The sequence below is a fragment of the Odocoileus virginianus genome, unplaced genomic scaffold (genome assembly GCF_023699985.2).
Source record: "Odocoileus virginianus isolate 20LAN1187 ecotype Illinois unplaced genomic scaffold, Ovbor_1.2 Unplaced_Contig_8, whole genome shotgun sequence".
Classification (NCBI taxonomy): Eukaryota; Metazoa; Chordata; class Mammalia; order Artiodactyla; family Cervidae; genus Odocoileus; species Odocoileus virginianus.
This window is the reverse complement of record NW_027224325.1, coordinates 1,171,294-1,195,443: the sequence shown is the minus strand read 5'-3', so window position 1 is coordinate 1,195,443 and position 24,150 is coordinate 1,171,294. Positions and strand designations below refer to the sequence as shown.

The window sequence follows — 24,150 nt, the reverse complement described above, 5'->3', positions numbered from 1 at the left end:
AGAACTGCTAATGGTTAACTTATCTTGTATTACCCATCAGAAAACTGCAGTTGTAAAACACATTGTAAAAGATAAATCTGTGTAGGTGGCAAACTGCTCTCAAGTTGTAATGGGAAGTATCTCTGTCCTGATGCAGTGACCTCCCAGACGTCATGAGTGTCAGTCACTGCACTAAATTATATATTTTTATTAAATGTTTATTTATTTAGCTGCACTGAGTCTTAGCTGTGGCATGTAGGATCTAGCCGCCTGACCGGGGAGTGAACCCGGGTCCCTTGGGTTGCGAGCGTGGAGTCTTAACCTCTAGACCACCAGGATTCAGTGTGTGGGGGGGTGCTCAGTTGTGTCCAGCTCTTTGTGACCCCATGGACTGTAGCCAGCCAGGCTCCTCTGTCCAGGGAATTTTCCAGGCAAGAATACTGGAGGACTGCCAGGGAAGTCCCACTAAATTATATTTAAAGCTGATTTTAAGAGGAAATTTACTGTGTTGTTATTCATTATTAACTGTTTAAAAAATTTCTTGTCCAGGTTCAAAATCTTGCTGGAATTAAAATCATTTCAAGAATTTTTTTTACCATCAAATTTCACAGAAGCTTTGAAAAACTTCCTGTAGAGTGAGATAACATTTTGTAGTTTTCCAACTATGTACTTAAAGAGCATTCTAGAAGTCCACTGGATGGGCTGCTGCCTACCTCTGCACTCAGATGGTGTCCAGAGTCCCTTGGGTAGAGGCACTGCTTTTCTTTATGTTAGAAACTCAGTGTTCTTGTGAAGAGCTTAGCACAAAACACTTTAGTTATCAAAAGTTACGATGTTTCAGAAATATCAAAATTGATCTTGTTTATTGCAGAGAAGCAACCTGAGGATGACAGCTCTCAAGCCTTCCTTTCAACGCAAAATGGATCTCCCCGCTTGAACCGAGCAGAGGCCCTGGCCAGGCCTGCTCCCCAGGAGCCCTATGATGTTGTCTTGCAACGAAAAGAAAATGAAGGATTTGGATTTGTCATTCTCACTTCCAAGAGCAAGCCACCTCCAGGAGGTAAGGGCCCCTGTGTCGTGGGGTCCCTCCCTCTAATTCCAGTTTTCTGAGTCACCCACTGGGGTTTATGAAACTAGCTAGGAATCATGTATAAATTGCCATTTTTAAAAAAATGATGAATATTTTATTTATTTTCAAAATTAGGTAGTTTGAATCACTCTTCCAGGCTTCAGGTTTATTTATTTATCTCAGTCTATAAAATAAATCTTGGTAGCTCAGTTTGCATCCAGCTTATATTGTGACAGTATTATCAGGGATGTGACCTAATTGATGTAGTGAAAGGACAATACTGAATTTTTTTTTTAATTACGGGGGCATAGGGTTTTTTTTCCCCCCAAATTAGGAGAAATCATGTATACAGATATAAGTGAAATGCTAGAAGCAGTTGAGAAGAAGCAAAATAGAAAAACCTTGACCCAGATGTGTCTTAAATAGTCCTTTCATGTTATTCAGTCATAATTGCCTTATTGCAGCTATAAATTGACCTTAAATGATAAGAGGCACTCTTACCTTATATGCTTCATCAAAAGGTAAAATTTCTGTCAAGACCTTGAAAAATTAATCTAAATATCCTGAACCCAGTTTAGTAGAATGTCATCTGAGAAGGATGAATATGTATATTATTTTAATATGTATATTAATTTCTTCAACAAAGGAGGAATCACATCTTCTATGTCCAGGGCTGTTATGAATCAGCATATTAAATATTTGCTGTATCTTTATATTTCTAAGTAATAATCATCTTTAAATATAAAATACAAATGAATATAAGATGAGAACCAGCAAACTAATATTTATGTCATGCTTGTCTGGTAGCTTTATTTTTCCAAGTCAAGTGATAAAAATCTTTGACCACATGAAAATGCACTCTTAGCTTTGCCAGGCGATTTGATTTTATCTTGAGTAGCGAGATCCTTTTAGACTAAATGGTCACTAAAACCTTAGTGAAAAATGAAAACACTTTCAGGAAAGTGTTGTGAGCCAAACCAATTTGCAAAAATCAAACTAAAATCAATGCAAGTGTGTAAAGGAAGAAGATTCTATGACATGGATGAATTATTACTATGGTATCAGGTCACTGCTCACTGATACTAGTTTCCATTTTCCAAAAGCCGTTGCTATGGTAATGCTTGGAACTGGAACTGTTACTGATGCTGTGAGGATGATTATGTGGCCTGTGTCAGAAAAATGAGAGAAAGCAGCTGTTAGGTGGATTTTATGTTATATCATTGGAAATCAGCATCTAGAAAAACAAATGACCATTTTAGATAATCATATTCTGATTCTAATACCATGCAGTAATCCTGGGCATTCAGATTAACAAAAATATTGAAAGATTATTACTCAGTGTGATAGATGCTAACCACTTTCCATACTGAGCATATTCCTCCTCTAGCACTACAAAAATTAGGAGAGCCTCGTGTTCACCATAAAACTAGGAGATACAGAGGAATTCAGTAAAATATATTACTTAAATAGTTTAACCTATTTTTATATTTGAAATTTATGTTATACTTTAATACATTATCTGTTTTAAATATATCATCTTATTTGTATAATTATATTTATTTGTTTATATTTAAAATTAAAATCTTTTTATACTTCTTTGTTTAAATTTCTTTTTACGATCTTAATGGTTTTACATACCATAGATGCCGAGTCTCTGTCTAACACAGTGTCATTAGTGCTGGGCTTTGTAATCAGACAAACATGGCTTCCAGACCCGCTTATGTCTTTAATAGCTGTCTGATCTTGGGCATGTTACTTACCCTCCAAGTGCTCCAGCTTCCCCTGTGAAATGAGGATGTTAGCACTTCCTGTCTCGTGTGTTTGTGAGGATTAAAAGAGATAATGCATATGAAGCCCTTTGCCTGGACCGTCCATAAATGCTGGCTGCTGTTGCTTGTTGTTTCTGCCGTTGTCATTGCAACTGTCACTGCATATTGACCTTTTTTTCTCTAAAGAAACGTTAAAAAGTTTATCAATATTTGAGTAATGAGATGGGAAAGAAAGCCCAATTAAAATGTAAGATTGAGGTAACAGCTAATGCATGGCAGGAAATGAGTGTTTGCAGCTCATTAATTATCAGCCTGAATGGTAAATTAGGCTTAGGTTGTCAAATGAATTTTATATAAAGTACTTGAGATTTTCAGTCATGATGCAAAACCAGAATTCGTAATTTCGCTGACATGCTAGTTAATAATCTCACAAAATTCTCAGCCCTGCAAACATTCTTCTTGGAACTCTATTTATCTCGTAGCTAGAAGGATCCTGGGGTAAGATTACATGAGGATCTTTCCTTCACAGAGACCAAGCAGTTGCAGTATGCAGTTCACTGCATAACAGTGAAAGATTGGTTTTAAAAAAAGAGTTAGCACAGGTGAAAAGGCCAGAAACCTGTCTGTCAGAATAGATCCTTCTTTACGGATCTTGCCTTGGTACAGTTTGGTATTCTACTCCTTGTATGTTGTTGGGGTTTTTTTTTTTTTCTTCTGCTGCTGCTGAAATGTATTTTCTGCTGACATTTGTCACAGGAAGAGTTCCCACTAGCATCTCTAATACCAGTTATAAAATCCTGTACCATTGACTTCTTCAAAGGTCAGGGATTAGGCCCAGCATCCTTGTTGTCCTGGACCAGTTTTTGTTGGGCTGCATGAGTGGAGTACTCAGCAAACACCTGTGTTGAAGATGGAAAGGACCTGACTAGTTTTGGTATGGCCAGCACTTCAGTGGTTTTGGCATTCCAGTTTTCATACTTTTCAGTTCTGGTTGCAAAGGATTTCTTTTAAAAGGGGACATTTTCAGCTATTTTTCTTTTCCTTTCTTTTCTTTTCCTGAAAAGTAATGTTTTAAAAGCACCAAAGTCATCTCAGCAGCTGGACAAGCCAGCCTGTGAGACAGATTTAGGCCAAAGATGAATGGAGATGGAGAAGTTGACTTCATGCAAATTCCCATAGACATTTATACCGACAGTAAGGCAGGACGTCAGACTGTTCCTTAGCCGTGTGTACTCCAAGCGCTTGTGCATACTAAGTCGCTTCAGTCGTGTCCGACTCTTTGCAACCCTATGGACTGTAGCCCACCAGACATTCTCTGTCCATGAGATTCTCCAGGCAGGAATACTGGAGTGGGTTGCCATTTCCTTCTCCAGGGGCTCTTCCTGACCCAGAGATTGAACCTGCGTCTCTTGTGTCTCCTGCACCGGCAGACGGGTTCTTTACCACTAGTGCCACCTGGGAAGTGCTCTAAGCAGTTACCTTGAAAACTTCACAATCTATTCAAAGAATGTTCAGAAGTTATCTTTCTACTGGTCTGTTTATCTTTAACTGTTTTGGTGGTGCTGCTATAAATGCCAAGACAATAACAATCTTTTGTTGTTATTGTTAGACAATAAACTACTTTTCTCTCTCCTCACCTCTATGACGAACCCTTCAGGAAATTCTGTACCAAGATTTGCCAATTTCCTTTTGACCACATTACTCACATGATGAGAAAGGAACAACTGAGGCCTCAGAGGTTTTTCTTGTTTGATGCTTTCCCCAAGTCTGAACAAACCCCTTTCAGTGTTCCAGGGAATTGAATGATTTTCTTCTCAGGGGATCTGGAGTGAACATTGTTTACAAGTCAATCTCGTCTAAGAAGGAGAGTTACTGAGATATTGATTTAGAAGGTCACCACCGGGCCCCTGTGTGATTTTCCATGTAGTTCTGATGTGCTGCCTGTTGTCCTAGCTGGGCATCAGCTCACGTCGCCTGGCACAGGACCCAGCCCGTGCTGCTTGTGCTGTGCTCAGTCGCTTAGTTGTTTGAGACCCCACGGACTGTAGCCCCCCAGGCTCCTCTGTCCATGGGATTCTCCAGGCAAGAACACTAGAGTGGGTTGCCATGCCCTCCTCCAGGGGATCTTCCCAACCCAGGGATCAAACCCAAGTCCGTGGTGCTAGTGGTAAAGAATCTGCCTGCCAGTGCAGGAGACACAAGAGATGCAGGTTTGATCCCTGGGTTGGGAAGATCCCCTGAAGGAGGAAAACGGCAATCCACTCTAGTGTCCTTGCCTGAAAACTTCCACGGACAAGAAGAGCCTGGAGGGCTACAGTCCATGGGGTCGCAAAGAGTAAGACATGACTGAACGACTAAGCACAACAACAATGAGGAAAATGGTGTAAGTGCTTGATATAATTCAGAGCTAAAAGGTACTTGCTTCCACATTGACTTCCTCTTTTTTAAGATAAAATCTCCCACTGCATAATCCTAGAAGGGCCAAGGAATGGCATTAACTGTCCATGGGGCATAAATCATGGCCAAGAATAACTTCCAGTCCAAATGAAATTCTATTAAAATGACCCTAACATACACCTAGATATAATTCAGAAATACTAGTAAGGAGCCCATTTTACTATAGAAATTAAACATAATCACAGTGCCATTTAAAAATATTAAACTATCCTTATTGATAATAATCCACATTCAGCAGGAGCCCAAGTGCCAGATAAAGGTAGGCAAAGAAATTCTAGAGAGCATAGAAGGAACACTTGTTTCTTAATATGAATGCCCCTTATTAAGTGGTGAAAGATATTTTCATAAGATTCCCTGAATGTCTGAGAACTCATTTTAAGGCATAATAACAGTGAAGAGTCTTAATAGTTACTCTAGGAAAGCCTTCAGCATTAAACTAGAGATATAATAGAACCGCACAAAGTATCTTTCCAAATGTCTTAGAGCGGCTTTGTGTTTCCAGGGTAGGATTTTATCCATAAGCCAAATAATCTTAAATACTTAATGTTCTAATTCCACTCAGCTTTTCTAATTAAAAAAAAATATAGAGAGAGGCACAAGTAAGAGGAATAAATTTTGTTCTAGAAGTAAATATGATTCATTTTAATGATCAGTCTTTTTACTATAACTGGATTTCTGACCATGCTGAGTCCTGAACTTGATTTTGAACTGCATTTATTTACAAGATTTCTTGTGGGAGTAAATGCCCCTTCAACTGAACCAAAGATGATCTCATTGTAGCAGTTTCTAAAATACCCAAATGCATGTTGCAGCCTAAACAGCCAGTGGCAAACAAGAAACATGAGAAATCTTAATAAATATCACTGAGGTCAGTAGCCTTTAAATGGGATTATTAGGAGGACAATATAAAAATTGGAAAAGGTTTCTGGTAAGTGGAGAAAAGCAAAGAGGTTTATATGCCATGATTGCAGCTATGTAAAGAGTATCTGCATGTAGACAAAAAATGGAAGATAACATGAAGATAGTTGTATTTGGATAGGATGATCACTCGAGGTGGTTTTTCTGATATATCTTTGAAGGATTTTCTTTGTTATTAGGTTGAATTTTTGATGCTGATGGTAAATCCAATACTAAGAAATATGTTAAATAATTGAAAAACCTGGGAACTTTTTTTCTTCATAGTTATTCCTCATAAAATTGGCCGAGTCATAGAAGGAAGTCCAGCTGATCGCTGTGGGAAGCTGAAAGTTGGAGATCATATCTCTGCAGTGAATGGACAGTCCATTGTTGAGTTGTCCCATGATAACATTGTTCAGCTGATCAAGGATGCTGGGGTCACTGTCACACTAACGGTCATTGCTGAAGAAGGTAAGGAACTGTTATACCTGCCTTCCCCAAACTGATCTGAGGGACATAGAACCTGCAGGAGTGCCAGAGCCACTGCAGTGATAGAACCGTGTATACATGCCGGAGTCTCATTTCTTGCCTTTTCCATTTGATGAATTTAAAAGACAGTTTACTACAAAGTTGTCAGTAGCTCAAGAAAAATAATCCAGCTAGCGAGTGGTGGCCAATTATTTACATGCTGGAGGAGCAAGCACCCAGAGTGAAAGACATAGGTAATACGTTTCAGATCTTATTTTCTTAAAATGATGTCTTAAGTCTCTGCTTGAGTGAGAGAAAATCCTCTAAAGAGTTCAAAGAAAGTCACTGTTGATATCAAACCTTTCATGTCAGGCCCATGTCATAGTGTGCCTTGCCTTGCAGGCAGGGCTTCATTCTGGAAGCTGCTTTATAAATGCAGGAGTAGGAATATGTAGGAATAGCCAGTAAATAGGGCATAAGACGCACTTAGTGTCTTGCCTTGCTATAAGGCTGCCTTTGATCATTAAGAATTTGTAATTAGGAACCATTTTTAATAACAACCAGTTCATGTTCTTTGTTTATGAATTACAAGGTAACCATTACATAATGCTTATTCTATTATTTTTCCTAACTTTGTAAAACTAAAAAGAGGCCAAAAGAAACAAATTTATGAAGTCAGTCTTCATGTTAAAATTCCTTAGACTGTAATGTGTGTTCATGTCCCACTCCATCCCCCCCACTGGCAGTGATTGTCTAAGCTGTCAGTTTTCAGGTTTTTAAATTCTTGATTCTTCTCTTTTCCCTTCCTCCTGCACCACTAACATACAGTTGTCTCTGAGGTGTTACATACATCTCCCTTCTGTCCGAGATTCTGTAGGGGGATTTCTCTGTGGACATGAGTTTGCCTGGCTGCTCTGAAGTCCTCCTCAGTGGAAGCTCCAGTGCTTCCCCGCTCCCTGCACAGAAAGCATTTTTTGATTCTGCTCCCTGCCTGCCTTTTAAATTTTCCTCCCGGTTCTTCCCAAATCCTCTCTCTCTTTTTCCTAAATCCTCTTTTCTTTTCGCTAAACTATGTGGCACGTGGGATCTTAATTCCCTTGCCGGGGATCAAACCCACACCCCTTGCAGTGGAAGTGCAGTCTTAACCTTAACCACTGGACTGTCAGGGGAAGTCCCCAAATCCTCTTTTGAACTGGGCCTCATTGGTCTCCCTGCACATGGGCTTCCCCCACCCCCCATTGCATTCCTTATCGCTGCAATTCGTTGAGTGCTCTTCTTACATCACTATATAGACCCAAATAAAAGGGTCTACTCTTTGAAGACAAAGAAAATATTACCAATGGACTATGATACTTGCTGTCTTCCTCATTGCAGGTGGATTCTTTACTGACTGAGCCAGCATGGAAGCCCTGATACTTGCTAGGCGCTCAGTAAATATTTTTTTTGAAAGAAGTAATGAGTAAATGGATGAATGAGCAACATTAAGGATATTTTCAGTTCTATGCCAATACCTAGTAGAGGCAAGATACACCCAATAGAAGAAGTAAGGCTTTTGACTGACAGAGTTCACTGACACCTATTAGCTAGTTGGCAGGCCTTAAACGTGTCACTTAACATTTCTAACCTTCAGTTTTTTTTTCTCTATGCGATGGGAATAATGATATCTATTTCAAGATCACTGTGAAGATTAAAGGTGAAAATATACATAATCTGCATAAATACCCTAAGGTGCTCATCTAATTATAGCTGTCATTATTTTATCATATCTTTGCATGGCCTCCTTCCTCATTCTGGTCTTCTCTAAGTCTCACAGCCTACAGAAATAATAATGTTTAGGAAACACTTACTATGTAGCAGGCATTGTCCTGAATACTTTACCTCTGCTGACTCTTAGTCTTCACACTAATGCTAGGTCGGCACTATTAATTTCCTATTCTATGGATGAGGGAGCGAGCCACAGAGCCGTTAGAGAACTTGTCCATGGTCATAAAACTAGTGACGGAACAAGTATTTGAATCGGGCATTCTCTCCAGAGTCCGCGCTCGTAACTGCTATGCTTCCCCCTTGTAATCACAGGATCTAAAATAAACCTCTCCTTGTCTGCCCCAGTCTTCCTCTCTTCCCTTTCTCGGCTTTCCTTTTCTTCACTGTACTTATCTCTACCTGAGGTTATTGATCTGCGAGTTTATTTCTTTATTGTCATCGCCCGTACTAGAATGTAGTCGTTCACAAGATTTGTGAAGTGAGAGATTTTGTCATGCTGGTGGTGGTTTAGTCGCTAAGTCTTACAAAGCAGAAAGAGACTCACAGACAGAATACGGACTTATGGTCGTCATGTCCAACTCTTTGCTACGCTATGGACTGTAGCCCTGCAGTTTTCACTGTCCATGGGATTTTTCGGGTGAGATTACTGGAATGGGCTGCCATTCCCCTCTCCAGGGGATCTGCCCAATCCAGGGATCGACTCCGGGCAGGTTCTTTTACCGCTGAACCACCAGGGAAGTTCAGTTCAGTTCAGTTGCTCAGTCGTGTCCAACTTTTTGTGACCCCATGGACTGCAGCATGCCAGGCCTCCCTGTCCATCACCAACTCCCGGAGTTTACCCAAACCCATGTCCATTGAGTCGGTGATGCCATCCAACCATCTCATCCTCTGTCGTCCCCTTCTCCTCCTGCCCCCAATCTTTCCCAGCATCAGGGTCTTTTCAAATGAGTCAGCTCTTCGCATCAGGTGGCCAAAGTATTGGCATTTCAGCTTCAACATCAGTCCTTCCAATGAACACCCAGGACTGATCTCCTTTAGGATGGACTGGTTGGATCTCCTTGCAGTCCAAGGGACTCTCAAGAGTCTTCTCCAACACCACAGTTCAAAAGCATCAATTCTTCTGCTCTCAGCTTTCTTTATAGTCCAACTCTCACATCCATACATGACCACTGGAAAAACCATAGCCTTGACTAGATGGACCTTTGTTGACAAAGTAATGTCTCTGCTTTTTAATATGCTGTCTAGGTTGGTCATAACTTTCCTTCCAAGGAGTAAGTGTCTTTTAATTTCATGGCTGTAATCACCATCTGCAGTGATTTTGGAGCCCAGAAAAAGACACCAGGGAAGACCCAGAGATTTTATCATAGTTGGTACTAAAGAGCCAGAACTGTGTTAGCCACATAGTTCATGCTCAATAAAAATTTTTGAATGAAGCTTATTGTTAATATAAGTTTGGTAAGATTTATCTTAGTTTCTTTACCATGATCTCTATAGCCTGCTTTTTAGCCTTAAATTTGTTCTGCAACCCACAAAGAAAAGCAGGCCTCAGTGCCACAGGAAATGACATTTCAGAGTTGTTCTGAGAATGATGTATGTGTTGCATTTATATCACCATGTTTGGCATGCAGTAGTGATAGAAACTGCTAGAAGTAGTGGAATCAGCAGTAGTATAGATCAGTATTTCTCAAACCACATATAGAAGCATCAGTGGTTTTTTTCCCAGTTCACAGACTAGCATTTTTATAAAATATAATAAAAAGTAAATAATTAAAATGAGAAAATTGTTCTGTCAATTTGTTACAAATTTTTAGAAAACTTTTACTCTCAGTGTCAGTACACATCTTATTGCTGACTAACAGACTACACTTCAAGTAGCCTTGAGACAGAGAAAAAAGTGGTTTTTCTACTGCTGAATGATATTAGTATTTTTTTTTCCAAATTACCCTTTATTGTTGATGGTGTTTTCTCTAAAAGGTTGTCCAAAATTACTCATTTTTCTTTCTTTTAAAAATTAATTTTGGAATTCCCTAGCAGTCCATTGGTTAGGTAGGACTCTGTACTTTCAGCGCTGTGGGCATGTGTTCAATGCCTGGTGAGGAACTAAGATCTCACAAGCCTCATGATGTGGCAAAAAGGAAGATTAACTTTGACATTCTGGTCCAGATACTTCTAAACTTGTGTACTAGGAAATCTTAAGACTTCTTATGTAATGCCAGTCAAAATTTAGGAAAATTAGAAGGGTGGAGATCCATGCTTTAAGGTGTATCCCCCCCCTTTTTTTAAGGTGTATTTCAAATGTAGGTGTAGCCTCTTAAAATAGACAATCACATTTAACATGTAAAATCACATTTCAGTGATTACATGTTAATCCATTATTCTCTGTAAGTTTTACTGAACTATGGGAACACTCAGAATCTCTTAATTACTTTTCTAGGTAAAAAAATAGAAAGTGTCCCTTCTGTCCATAAAATCCCATTCATGGAGTTTGTAAGCAGTCCAAGTTTCTCTTTGTATTCCATATAAAGTCTGCTAACTGCACTAAAGAGTCAGATGCACATTTATAGCTCGCCAGCTGTTCTTAGAAACCACACATTCAGATCAATACCTCGGAGCTTCGTTCTTTCCCACGTGTTACTGCTCCCTGACTCTCCACAGCCATCCCCTATAAATTGATAAAAGACAACTACCTGGAAAAATGGAACTTGTTCCCTTCATCTTCTTTTCCCCCTTTTGCTAATACAATTCCGTATTTGTGCTTATTTTGCCAAGTTCCCAGGTCAAATATCATGTGTATGGCGTAAAACCCTCGAACATACTCAGGACTCCCTCTGGCTCGTGGCATTCCCACGACACTGCCACCTCTTCACTACCGCGGCTCCTGCTCAAGTCTGGATCATAAACTGACTAAGCCTGCTTGTTCTTGCTTGAAGAAATCTTTGAAATGTATTTTTCAAAGTTGATTTGTGTCAGTTGTGACATTGATGTTGTGTCAGTTCTTGTTCATTTCATTTTTAATACTGAACCCAAGCTACCAAAGGTTGCAAGGACTATGTTAGAATGGTTCTGGTAGTCATTTTTTGTTTTCTTTTCCATTTATGTTTGTTCTCGCTTGTCTTCATTCTCCACTATCATTTCTCTCACCTTTCCCACTCGCAGTTATGCCAGTGTGCTTTATGTCCCTCTTTTTATGTCTTTTAAAATACATGTTTTTGTGTGTGTGCATTTATTTTTGATTTGTATAAATGATATTGTATTAGAGACTTTATGCTGGTTTTTTTTTTTTCCTCTCAGAACCATGTGCTTTCTTCTTTTTATGTCACTTAATTGTTACAGGATCCAATGCAGGATCTTACATAACATTTAGTTGTTGTATTTCCTTTTTTCTTTTTAATTAAAACATAATTCATGTACTATAAAATTCATTATTTTAAAGTATACAAGTCAGTGGTTTTTAATATTTTCATAAGGTTGTGCAAACATCACCACCAATTCCAGAACATTTTATCACCCTTTTAAGAAACCACTACTTCTTTCTCTAAGGATTTGCTAGACATTTCATGTAAATGGAATTATATACTATGTGACCTTTTGTGTCTGGCTTCTTTCACTTAGCAAAATGTTTTCATGGTTCATCTGTGTTGTAGCATGTCCGTTTGGGCTTCCTTATGGTTCAGACAGTAAAGAATCTGCCTGCAGTGCAGGAGACGCGGGTTCAATCCCTCTGGATCAGAAAGATCCCCTGGAGAAGGAAATGGCTACCCACTCCAGTATTCTTGCCTGGAGAATTCCATGGACAGAGGAGCCCGGCAGGCCACAGTCCATGGGGTTGTGCAAAGAGCTGGACATGACTGAGTGACTAACATACACACCCATGTCCTTTTTATGACTAAAGAATAACATCCCATTATGTGTATATACATTTTCCTTATTTATTCATTATTTGATAGACACTTGGGTTTTTTTCTATTGTGAAAAATGCTGCTATGAATGATGGTGTACAGATTTTTGTACAGATATATGTTTTCATTTTTCTTGGGTATATACCTAGGTGTAGAATTGTCAGATCATATAGTAACTCATGCTTAGCTTTTTGAGGAACTGCCAAACTGTTTTCCCCAACACTTGCATTGTTTTGTAATCCCACCAGTAATGTATGAAGCTTCCAATTTCTCCACATCCTCACCATTTTCTTTGTGTGTGTGTGTGTGTGTGTGTGTGTGAGCCAATCCATTGAGTGTGAAGTAGTCATAGTAATTTTGATTTGTATTTCCCTGGTGACTAATGAGATTAAGTGTCTTTTCATGTGCAGTTGGTCACTTGGCATATCTTTCTTCGGAGAAATGTCTATTCAAATCCTTTGCTCACTTTTAATTGGGTTGCCTCTTTTATTGTTGAATTATAAGGCTTACATTCTGATTTTAGACCCTTATCAGATATATGGTTTACAAGTCTTTTCTCCCATCTTGTGGCTTATCTTTTTACTTTCTTGATATTGTCTTCTGATGCACAGAAGTTTAACATTGATGTTGTCTAAACTTATTGATCTTTTCTTTGGTTGCTTGTTCTTTTGTTATCAGAGCATTATGTGCCTTCAGGATTTATCCAGGTTGCTGGGTAAACACATCGATTGCTTTTAACTACTTGACCATTTCCCGTACTGTATATTTACCACTCATTACTTGTCTCCTCCCCAATCCACATTGTCTCCGACTCCACATCATCACAAACTATCCTCATACACTTTCTTATATGTATTTTATAAAACTGTGTGAGAATTTATTGCAGTGAAATTGATCAGAGAAATTGCTTACTTTGACCAGGTACTGTACTATCAGATTTTCTGTAATGGCTGCGGCAGCTACGTTTCCACCAACAGAACACTGAGGATTCCTTATCTTCACATCACCTCCCCCAACACTTGGCCTTACCCAGCTTTCAAGTTGGCTAGGGTACAGTATGGAGAATGTTACTTCATTGGTAGATAATTTGCATTTCTCTGCTTACCCATGAATTTGAGCATCTGTTTTTCTTCTTGTGAATTGCCTCTTCAGAACCTTTACTCATTTTTCTTGTGGAGTTGCTGTCTTTTTCTTGTTGGCATTTAGAGATTCTTATGAATTAGATAGGCATTAGCCAAATTTAGTTTTAGAAAGTACAAATACCTTTTCCTGTCATCTGTATGTTAACTTTAACTATGGCTCCCTTTATTATACAGATTCTTAATTTAGATGTCACTAAATTAGTCAATTTTTACTTCATGGCTTATACTTTTGAAATTTTGCTTAAAATAAGCTATTGCTCCCCACCCCATATCACAGAGACTTTCTCTTACATTATCATTTATTAGATTTCTAATTTTGCATTTAGGTTTTTAATCCATCTGGAGCCTAACTTTATATATAGTTTTAGGAGGGATCCAGTTTTATTTTTTATTCTTAGAGTGAGCCAGTTTTTCTAGTGCCAGCTATTAGTAGTACTTCCTCATTGATTTGTGGAGCCATCTCTTCTTCTGTATGTTAACTTCCTCTTTATATGTGCTCTCTATCCTATTCTGCTGGTTTAATATTATCTATATGTATATAATATATATATATATAATTTTAAGAATTTGTGTGTATATATACACACATACATATAAGACCCTTTCATAAGGTGGTTCTATACACACACACACACACACACACACATATACATATAAGAACCTAATCTCATAAAGTTCTTATTTATTCTTGGTAAAATGATTGCCAGTATATTATAATGTTTGTTGCTATAGTTTTAACTGGAATTTTGTGTTTATCCACCTGGGAAACCCTCTGATAATACACTTCCTCTTAAGTAGGCACATGTAGAAACTCTAGAAAAAGTTTTAATTCTCATTGAGGTAAAGATGTACATTGCTTTACTATTTGAAGAATTTTCAGATAAAATTCAGAGAAAACATAGGCCTGTTTGATATCGTGGAATAAATATTTGAGAAGTAGACTATCTTTTACACATAAGTTGGAGATGTTATATAGGATGGTTTGAAGGACTAAAAATTAAATACTGATAGAAAGTTTATTTAACCTTGAAGAGGATAGCAAAAAAAACAACATGTAAGAATAAACATCAATTTGTGGTGCTTTTTGCCTAGCAGTGATGTCTCTTATCCTTAGGAGAAGGTAGAGGAAAATTTGAAATTGATCAGCTTATTTATACTGTCCTGCTCTGAAGTTACATACCCATTCCTCTAGCCAAGATAGTGAAGCCAAAAAAATTATCTAAGTTGGACTAATTAATACAAAGATATAGGTATCTTCCAGTCATCTGGAAGATAGATGTAATATTGATGCATCTTGATAGATGTAATATTTCCCAGCAGATTCTATTGCCTCGATAGTAGCCATGAATTTACAATGACAGAATTCAACTCTATAATGAGTACTCAAGTTTAGAGACAGGTAACTAGAAATTGACACACCCAGTAAGCAAAGGGTGAAAGGACTTCTGGACTTTTTAATGGGCACAGGAATGTGAATGAGGGGTGATTTCTGCAGTCAGGGAATCCACAGTCTAGCAGGGGGAGACAGGTATTTGACCCAATTCTGACATAATGTGGTAACTGCTATGAAAAGTGGGCATAGGGAGCCAGGTAAGGTTTCACAGAGGACAGGACATTTTTGAACAGGAGATGAACTGGGAAGCCAGGAGGGCCAGGTGACAGGTTTGAATAATACCTTAGGAGCAATAAAAAGTTGCTGTGGGTTCCTGAGCAAGGCTGTGGGCTGTTTCAGTGTCTGTGCCGGGACTGGAGTCCAGGAGGCAGAATAAAGAGGAGACTGGGGGTTAAGGAGGCCAGTGTAAGTAATTTGTTAAGGTAATTAGGGAAATTAAATTCACGATAGTGAATAAACGCACAACAGACAAGTTTCCAGGTCACACCCCTGCCAAAAATTAAAATTAAAAGAATTCATGCTCCACTCTCCCTTTCTGGATCACTTCAGTTTAAAGAGGAATGACGACCCTCTGGATGAGCTCTGCAAAGCTGGGCCTCCACCTGCACATCGGGTACGTGGTGTTGAAAGCCATGTAGACACACAAGCCCAGCAGGCAGAGTCAGAGTCAGAAACCCTCCGGGGCTGCCACAGCTTAGCCAGATCCCACCACTGTCCTCCCACCACCGTTTATACTCTGGCCTGGGTTTTCAGAGTGCTTTCAGTTATAAGAAGTTCTTAAATAAGAATAAATTATTTATCTATGTTTTTAGTCCCAAGAACTTTGAAGAGAAACAACTTAAGCCAAGCCATAAAAGAGCAATGCACTTAGTGACCCCGAAGTCCCAGTTTTCTCAGCAGAAATTGCTTCCTAACCATTCATATTCCTTGTCTTTCACATCAGCCTTTCTCTGTTTTCATTATATTCTGAGATTCAGATTTTATCAGTTTCTACATATTCTAACCTAAAAATGGCCCTTACATGGGACATTTTTGCTGAAGTTAGGTCAGTATTTCAGAGTGTACATCTTGAGAGAAATATAGCCCCAGTCATTTTGATGATTATGATGATAGCCATAATGATCATTTTAACAGAAGCATTTTTTTATAGTAATATGATATACAAGGCACTGTTATAGCATATAGTAACTTAATAACCCTATGAGGTAGCTGTAATTCATTTTTATAGATGAGATGATTAGAACCACAGAGATGTTATGTGCTCAAGAACACACAGCTAGAAAATGATGGGATCTGGCTTAAAACCCCATCAGTCTTGCTCTAAAGTTCATGATCTTCATCATTAATCTATGTTCTCTCTCTTTTAAAGATAATTTCTGTTGCTTTTGACTGCACTGGGTCTTCATTGTGCTGTGCAGGCTTTCTCTAGTTGCTGCAAGCAGGGGCTACTCTCTAGCTGCGGGGCCTGGGCTTCTCTTGCTGAAGAGTACAGGCTTCTGGTGCAAGGACCCAGTAGTTGTGGTACAAGGGGCTCAGCTGCCCCGCGGCATGTAGAATCTTCTTGGGCCAGGGATCAAACCCTTGTCCCCTGCACTGGCAGGTGGATTCTTAACCCACTGTGCCACCAGGGAAGTCTTTTTCTCTCTGATACTTTAAATATTCTATGAATTGAAATTTTGGTGCAATAAAACATTAGAAAGTTTCAGCTTTAAAAATGCAAGTTGAACAACCTGAAGAGTGTCTTTTAACTGTAATCTCCCATGAACTGGCATCTAATTCTAGATGCACGGAGTTACTCAACTTAGTTATGAAATCTGTCAAGCAACAACAGGAGTTCTGGAGCTGTTGAGGATGATACAGAAACAAATGTTTCTTTTTTTTTTTTTCATTTCTTTTGTGCTCTGAGAAAGCAGAATCATTAAAATCTTTATAAACATTTGTCAACACTCAGGATGATTTTCTAAGTTTGTCTCTGACACTAGAGTCAGGTGAAATGACTACTGCTATATTGAAGGTGCAGGTTAAGGATATGTGTGTGGTTTCCAGACTGGCCTCTGTGTTCCAGCATTCTTAAGACCTGTCTTTGTCACCTAGGGCAGTTTACCAGTTATGAGCAGTGTGCCTGGGAAATCCATAAATAGGTTAAAAGACAGTTCCTGGAGCTCCATCCTCTCAATAATAACGACGGAGTGTGTTCATTTGTTTTCATGTTGGGTGGAAAGGCCACCAAAACAATGGTGAAAGAGGGAAAGCGGGTGCAGTAAGAATGAGTCCTGTTTTCTCCAAACATAAACATCCATCAGAAGCCACAGGGGAAAAGACATAACATTTCAGTTGCAGACAATAGTCCCTACCATTGGGAGCTTGTTATCATCTCACTTTCATAGATCTTCTCGGCCTCCACATTTTTTGGTACAAATTCTTATTTCTCTCATTTTTGCCTTTGAACAGAGCATCTTGGTCCACCATCAGGAACAAACTCTGCCCGGCAAAGCCCAGCCCTGCAGCACAGGCCTGTGGGACAGTCACAGGCCAACCACATACCTGGGGACAGGTAGGGCTGCTCTTCTCAGGTTTTGGTTTTTTTCTCTCCTTGTCTCCCCACTTTTCATTACCTGCCCACCCACCCCCATGTCCACACAGTTATGCAGAAGCCAGCCAGTAAGGTCAGGATGAGACCTCCATCCTCCAGTGCCTCTGTCCCTTCCTCCCTCTTGCCAGCCTTGGCCCAGGGTGCAGGGTGAGCACCCATTCTGCTAACGAGTGGGGATTAGAACGCGTGACAGTACTGTCCCCTTGTGCTGCCGCCCTAGGTCCTTACAGTCTTGGAAGAGAAGCCTAGACCCACATGGATCACCGTCTCCTCAGACTTACTGAGCAGTACTTGTGCATTGTTTTTCCCCTCTTTTGTTGAAAATATTAGTCATGAAACAAAAACTCAATTTCCAGAAATTCAGCATCTTCATGGGCGTTGGTGCTGCAGGAGAGCCATTTTTCACTGTGACAAGGTCAGCTTATCTGCCCTCCGGTTCAGTGACTTGAGCGCAGTTTTCCTTGATGTAAAATGTGCTAAGACACCCTTAAAACAAAACCAAAAAATCCCAGCATGGAGGTGTTGATAGACTTTTAAGCCATGCTAGAGTTAATAGCCAGTTTTTGCCTGGCGTCTCTCTGCTTCAGACAGTCTGTCTTTATAGCAGTTTGTCAGAGGGAGAATGGTAAGGTTCAGCTTTTGAAGGAAACGAAATTGATTTACGTTTAGGCTGTTTTTCTTTTTCTCAGTTCTAAGAATGACTTGATTTCTCTCTCCTGTAGAAGCGCCACAGAAGGTGAGATGGGAAAAGACGTCTCCATTTCCTACAGACACTCGTGGTCTGACCACAAGCACCTTGCACAACCTGACACCGCAACAATTTCCGTCGTAGGCAGTCGGCACAATCAGGTAACGGAGATGTCCCCCGGGTGCAGACTAGTCTTTTCTGTTGCTGAGTCACTGACACTGATGAAACTTAATTCAGGATCAGTTCAGATGAACTTGTTCCCAAGTCTGATCATTCCTAAGGACCTACTTTGTCTTTCGCATTCTGTTAGTGTCCACGAGAGAAAGGAAAGAGAGAAAGTTTACCTTCTATTGGAGAAATTTGAACCCTTAGCTAAGTACCGAGAAATAGCAGTGTTTTAGCTAATCAAAGTAGGATTGGGGTTTTTTTATTGTTGTTTTCTTTTTTTCCCCCAATTATTTTTATTAGTTGGAGGCTAATTACTTTATAATATTGTAGTGGTTTTTGCCATACACTGACATGAATCAGCCATGGATTTACATGTGTTCCCCATCCTGAACCCCCCCTCCCACCTCCTTCCCCATCCCATCCCTCTGGGTCATCCCAGTGCACCAGCCCCGAGCACTTGTCTCATGCATCCAACCTGGGCTGGCTATGTTCACACTTGATAATATACATGTTTTGATGCTGTTCTCTCTGTTGTTTTCTTTTTTCAGAGAAATTAGTCAAAATCTACTTAAAGGAAACACTTTCCAAAATTCTGTTTTCTGGTCTGTTTATTGACCAACTAGTAGAGAAGACATGTAACCTTCAAATTTATTTAGGCTGTATTTATAGAAATCAAGTAGCCCTTCAACCAGTTTACATCCCTTCTTTATAATACAGAAGTGCATATTGATATAATATGGTATCACTTATATGTGGAATCAAAAAATAGATACAAATGAACTTCTTTTCAAAGCAAAAATAGACTCACAGACATAGAAAACAAACGTATGGTTACCAAAGGGGATAGCAGGGCAGAGAGGGGGGGATTAATTTGGAGTTTAAGGTAACATATACATGCTCTTGCCTGGTAATCCCATGGACGGAGGAGCCTGGTAGGCTGCAGTCCATGGGGTCGCTAAGAGTCAGACACGACTGAGCAACTTCACTTTCACTTTTCACTTTCATGCATTGGAGAAGGAAATGGCAACCCACTCCAGTGTTCTTGCCTGGAGAATCCCAGGGATGGGGGAGCCTGGTGGGCTGCCATCTATGGGGTCGCACAGAGTCAGACACGACTGAAGTGACTTAGCAGCAGCAGCATACATGCTATTTCATGTAAAACAGGTAAACAAGGACGTACTGTAGAGCATAGGGAACTATACTCAATATAATAACCCACAATGGAAAGGAGTCTGAAAAGAACAGTTTTGTATATGTATGTGTGTATGCATAACTGAATTGCTTTACTGTATACTTGAAACTAACAACATCATAAATTAACTATACTTCAATTTTTTTAAATAAAAGTGCATATTCAGAGTATAAATCATTTCTTCCAGCCATAAAAGTAGTCCTTCTTCAAACTGTAAATAAAGCAGTCCATGCAGACTTGTTTTCCTTACACTTCTCTCTCCAGGGCCTCGGTTGTTACCCAGTGGAGCTGGAGCGGGGCCCCCGAGGCTTTGGATTCAGCCTCAGGGGTGGGAAGGAGTACAACATGGGGCTGTTCATCCTTCGTCTTGCTGAGGATGGTCCTGCCATCAAAGACGGCAGAATTCATGTGAGTAGGCTTCTGTCTGCAACCCTTTTCCAGTCTGGAAACTGCAACCCAGTTTCCAGACTGGAAACTTCTGAAAATAGTTGACTAAAAGGAATGCAGAAACCTCCTGAATCTATGAAGCAAGTCTTTCCATCATTAAAACCTGAGAGGCAGATGCTTGTCATGATTTCATTTCCTCTTTGCAGGGTGCTCTTCTCTGCAGTTAGGCTGGTTGCACCAGCTTGACTTTGGTAAGAAAAAAATCAATTATACTTACATAGTCAACATTCAAGGGCAACGGGATTAATAAATAAAGTACACTTTCATCCGGGGAAAGCCAGGATGAAAAAGAATCATTTACTTCTTCCAAGAAACAAGAGTCCCAGGATTTTTTCTTTCTCTCTCAGCTACTTCTAGATGTAGCCAAAAATTGATGAGCATGGCTCTTCTGACCTTTATCATTATTTGTAGGATTCTCTGAAACACTGTCCCTTTGTTCATGATATTGCAGGATGGATTGTTTAATGGATCTGCAAAAAGATATTTTCCTTCCTTCTCCAGTTGTTACTTAGAGGAATTTTACATAGAAGATATTTGCTGGCCTCAATTTTTAAAGAAATGGTTCATTCATTGGTATTCAGATAGGTTATAAGTGAAAATTTTAAAATCTGGACAACCTTCCCCCTACCTATCACCTCATCCATCCTTACACACCCAGAGACTGATTTTATCAGTGTATTACTCTTGAGGGGAACTCTTGTGTTAAAAGCCTTCTGTGACTTCAAGAGAGCTTTGGACTTCCTCCTTCTACTACCGGTAGGCCTCAGGAAAAGAGGAATTTTTCTTTTCCGTCTCCTTTTTTTTTTTAAACTAGGTAAGCTAGTTAGAAAGGCAAATGACCCTCCCTGGCAGATTATTAGATGGTATATTCTAATAACAATCAGAAAAGTCTTCTGGGTGGTTGTAGTGTTCAGTTATCCATATCGCTGCTCCACTCCCAGGACTCATTTTATAAACATGTATTAAGTGTTTGCTTTACCCAAGAATTTATATATGCTACTCATATAGGAGAATAATCCCCAAAACAAGATACCATCCTTTCTCTAAAGGACTAGACTTTTATAAGTTCAAAGAAAGGTGAGTACGAGTAGAGAAAATCTCATAGAATAGGTGGCATCGGACAGTTTGAGAGGATTTTAATAGGGAGAGAATAAGAAAACATTCCAGGCTGAAGAAATTAGCAAAAGGAAGGAAGTACACGTCACATACAGGGGACTACAAGTGGTCAAGTTTACCTAGTCTATTTAGAAAATACACAGGGGAGTAGAAGAAAATGAGAATATGAAAGTAGAATTAGTCACCAACATGTAGGTCTAAGACACTGGAAAGTCACAGAAGGTTTTTAACACAAGAGTTCCTTTCAGAGAAATACACTGATAAAATCAGTCTCTGGGAGACTTAGCTTAGCTAAGTTTAGGCGTCCAGTCGTGGTGGTGGGAGTGTAGCTTGGATGGTAATACTGCGTTGGCCAGAATGTTCTGGTTTTTCCGTAACATCTCACAGAAAAACCCAAGGAAACTTTCTGGCTGACCCAATACTTTGGATGAAAGTTAAATGATGCTTGTGGGATCAACTGTTAATGAAGAAAAGACCAGTTTAGGTGACTGACAAGTATTACATGAGTGAAGGACGAAGGCAAAGAAAGAGTAAAGGATGGCTTAGAGGCTTCAGCCCTATCTGTACTGTAAGAGAACCATCAGCGAGGCCAGTGGGAGAAAGGGTTTGGTGAAGACTGATAATGTACTAAGCTGCAGTCATGTTAAAGGACCAGCTGGTTAAGCAGGTGTAAATATTTACCTGGCAATTAGGACAAGACGTAAAGTCCCAGGTTGTCATTTCCCAGACAGAAGTGATGACTGATGCCTTTTCCATGGGTGAGTTCACTAAAGGAGAGGATTTGGAGTTGTGGGCTGGGGCAGGACTCTGTATAAGGCCTGTCATCAGTGAACTGGAGGAGAGGGAGAATGCAGAGCAGCAGAAGCAGAGCTGGAGGGTGTTGACAGCAACGAGAGGGCTGATGGCCAGAGTCTCAGTATGGCCCAAGCTGAGCGGCTGAGCTGCGGTTCCCTTTCTCCTGTGTGTTAGCCACTCAGTCGCGTCTGACTCTCTGTAACTCTACGGACTAATAGCCCACCAGGCCCTTCTGTCCATGGAATTCTCCAGGCAAGAATTCTGGAGTGGGTTGCCATTTCCTTCTTCAGGGGATCTTTCTGACCCAGGAATCAAACCTGGGTCTCCTGCATTGCAAGTGGATTCTTTACCATCTTAGCTACTAAGGAAGCCCTAGTATCTCACTTTCTTATAGAGACAGTTTAATAAAGTGGGGAGAACATGGGTTTGGGAATCAGACAGGACAAGGATCAAACTCTAGTTCTGCCATCTTACAGCTGTGCATAGTTGGATAACATCTCTGAACCTCAGTTTCCTAACCTGCAAAATGTAGATCTACATGTGAAATACACAGCCCAAGCAAACTTCTTTAAAGTTTTAGTAACAGCAGTTTGAGGCACTGTTTATGGGGACGGCATGTTTATTTCTGGTTTTCTTCATCCTTTTTCTCAACTCCCTGCCTTTTTAAAAATAAGCATTTAGTTGTTTAAATCTGGAGTTTAAAAAAAAAACCTTCCATTGTATATCACAATCCAATTACGCCAACTAGGATATAATTGAAATACTGGTTTCAAATATGACCCTCAGATACACCAATCTCACTAAATAAAAGGCAAGCAAGGAGGCCTTCAAGGATTCAAAGTCTACTTCTAAAACGTGTTATTCTTTTTTTTTTTAAACATGTTATTCTTTATAATGAACAGAAGCTTTAGAATTCTGCGATTAAATCAGCTTTAATATATAAAGTTCTGAAATTTGAAAACAAAAGAAAACAAGCTATTACTGCTATGCCTGGGTTTATTCTGAACTCTAATAAGTCAGCTTTGCAGAGAACTATTTTTCTGGCCACTAAATTATCAAAATCTTGACTTGGTGTAAGGATCACGGGAGCCTTGTTGTAAAGGACAACTTACTCCAGTGACCACTTCCCCAAAGGATGCACGTTTACCTCCAGCTGACACTGGCGCGTGGAGCCACCGGGCATCCTGCCTGCCTTCCCCTCTGGCTGCCCTCCTCTTCCCCTGCATCTTTTCTGTTAGGCTGACTCTGTGCTTTGTATCCTGTACCTATTATTCCAGTATCTTCAGCACCTGAGGCAGTGCGTTGAACATTGATGGTAGATGCGCCAGACATATTTGTTGAAAGAATAGAATGCACAGTTTATATTTCTAGATAATGAGAGAATTTCTTTAATATTTAACTCCCAGAACTTATCACTGGGTAGACAGGACTTACACTGTTTGCTTGTTCCTTCATAAAGTTTAATAGTGTAATTCCCTGAAACAAGAAAATGTTAACTACCGATACAGATGGAAAGATGTTGAGAGGATCTGTAAATTTTGTGAGTCTTCAGCTGGTCCTTAAACCTTATTAAGATTTAGAGAGAATAAAAAAGGTTCTGGGCTAAGGGAATGAGAAATAACCGAATGAAAAAAGTTCATATTAGGGAATAATGCAAAATAATGTAAGCAATGTGTTAAAAATATTTTGTCATTTTAATACATTTTAGTGGATGTTTTAAAAATTGCAAGACTGCCTTAAGTGGCTTTTTAAAGAACACTTTTTTCCCCTAGCCTTCCTAATTTTTTCCTCTTTCATTTCTCTCTTCTCTCTCCTGTATCCCCCACAATTCTATTTTTCAATAATATAAAAACCTGACCTTGAATTTGTTTTATCAACAGGTGTATTCCTTTTTTATATTCTTATCACATTAAAAAATTTTTAAGTAACAAACTTATAAGAATGGTTACATTTCCTTCTCAAAGATGTGATTTTCCTCTCTTTAGCTTTGTATAGTCCAGTTTAGAACTTTCCCCCTTGTGAGGCCTCCTCTCCTTTACCCAAACTTAAACACAGATGACATCTGGTGGCAAAGCGGTTCAATTACAAGTTTTACAGCAGTTTACTTCTGCTGAAAGAAGAAGGAATACGCAGGTTTGCACAGAGAACTTAAGCCAAAGAATATAATTGAAATTAATTATAACCTCAATCATGTTTTCACAAGATGTACCCAAAGCATGCTCCAAATAGTATCTACTTTTAATTTTCATTTCCCTAATTATCAGAGGCTAATTCATCATCTGTGTTTCCTCATGAAAATGATTTTTCTCTAATC

At 39.5% G+C, this 24,150-nt stretch overlaps 1 protein-coding gene across 4 annotated transcripts in view; it reads left to right on the top strand.

The window, feature by feature from the left end:
* The window catches only part of MAGI3 (membrane associated guanylate kinase, WW and PDZ domain containing 3), a 248,562-nt gene that overhangs the window by 217,491 nt on the left and 6,921 nt on the right, over positions 1–24,150 (top strand). For all 4 annotated transcript variants that reach the window (XM_070463862.1, XM_070463860.1, XM_070463864.1 and 1 more), the window contains exons 15-19: positions 851–1,039; positions 6,457–6,642; positions 17,289–17,391; positions 18,153–18,279; positions 19,743–19,886. In XM_070463862.1, the coding sequence (XP_070319963.1) occupies positions 851–1,039; positions 6,457–6,642; positions 17,289–17,391; positions 18,153–18,279; positions 19,743–19,886 (749 nt within the window). The remainder of the gene's footprint in view (positions 1–850; positions 1,040–6,456; positions 6,643–17,288; positions 17,392–18,152; positions 18,280–19,742; positions 19,887–24,150) is intronic.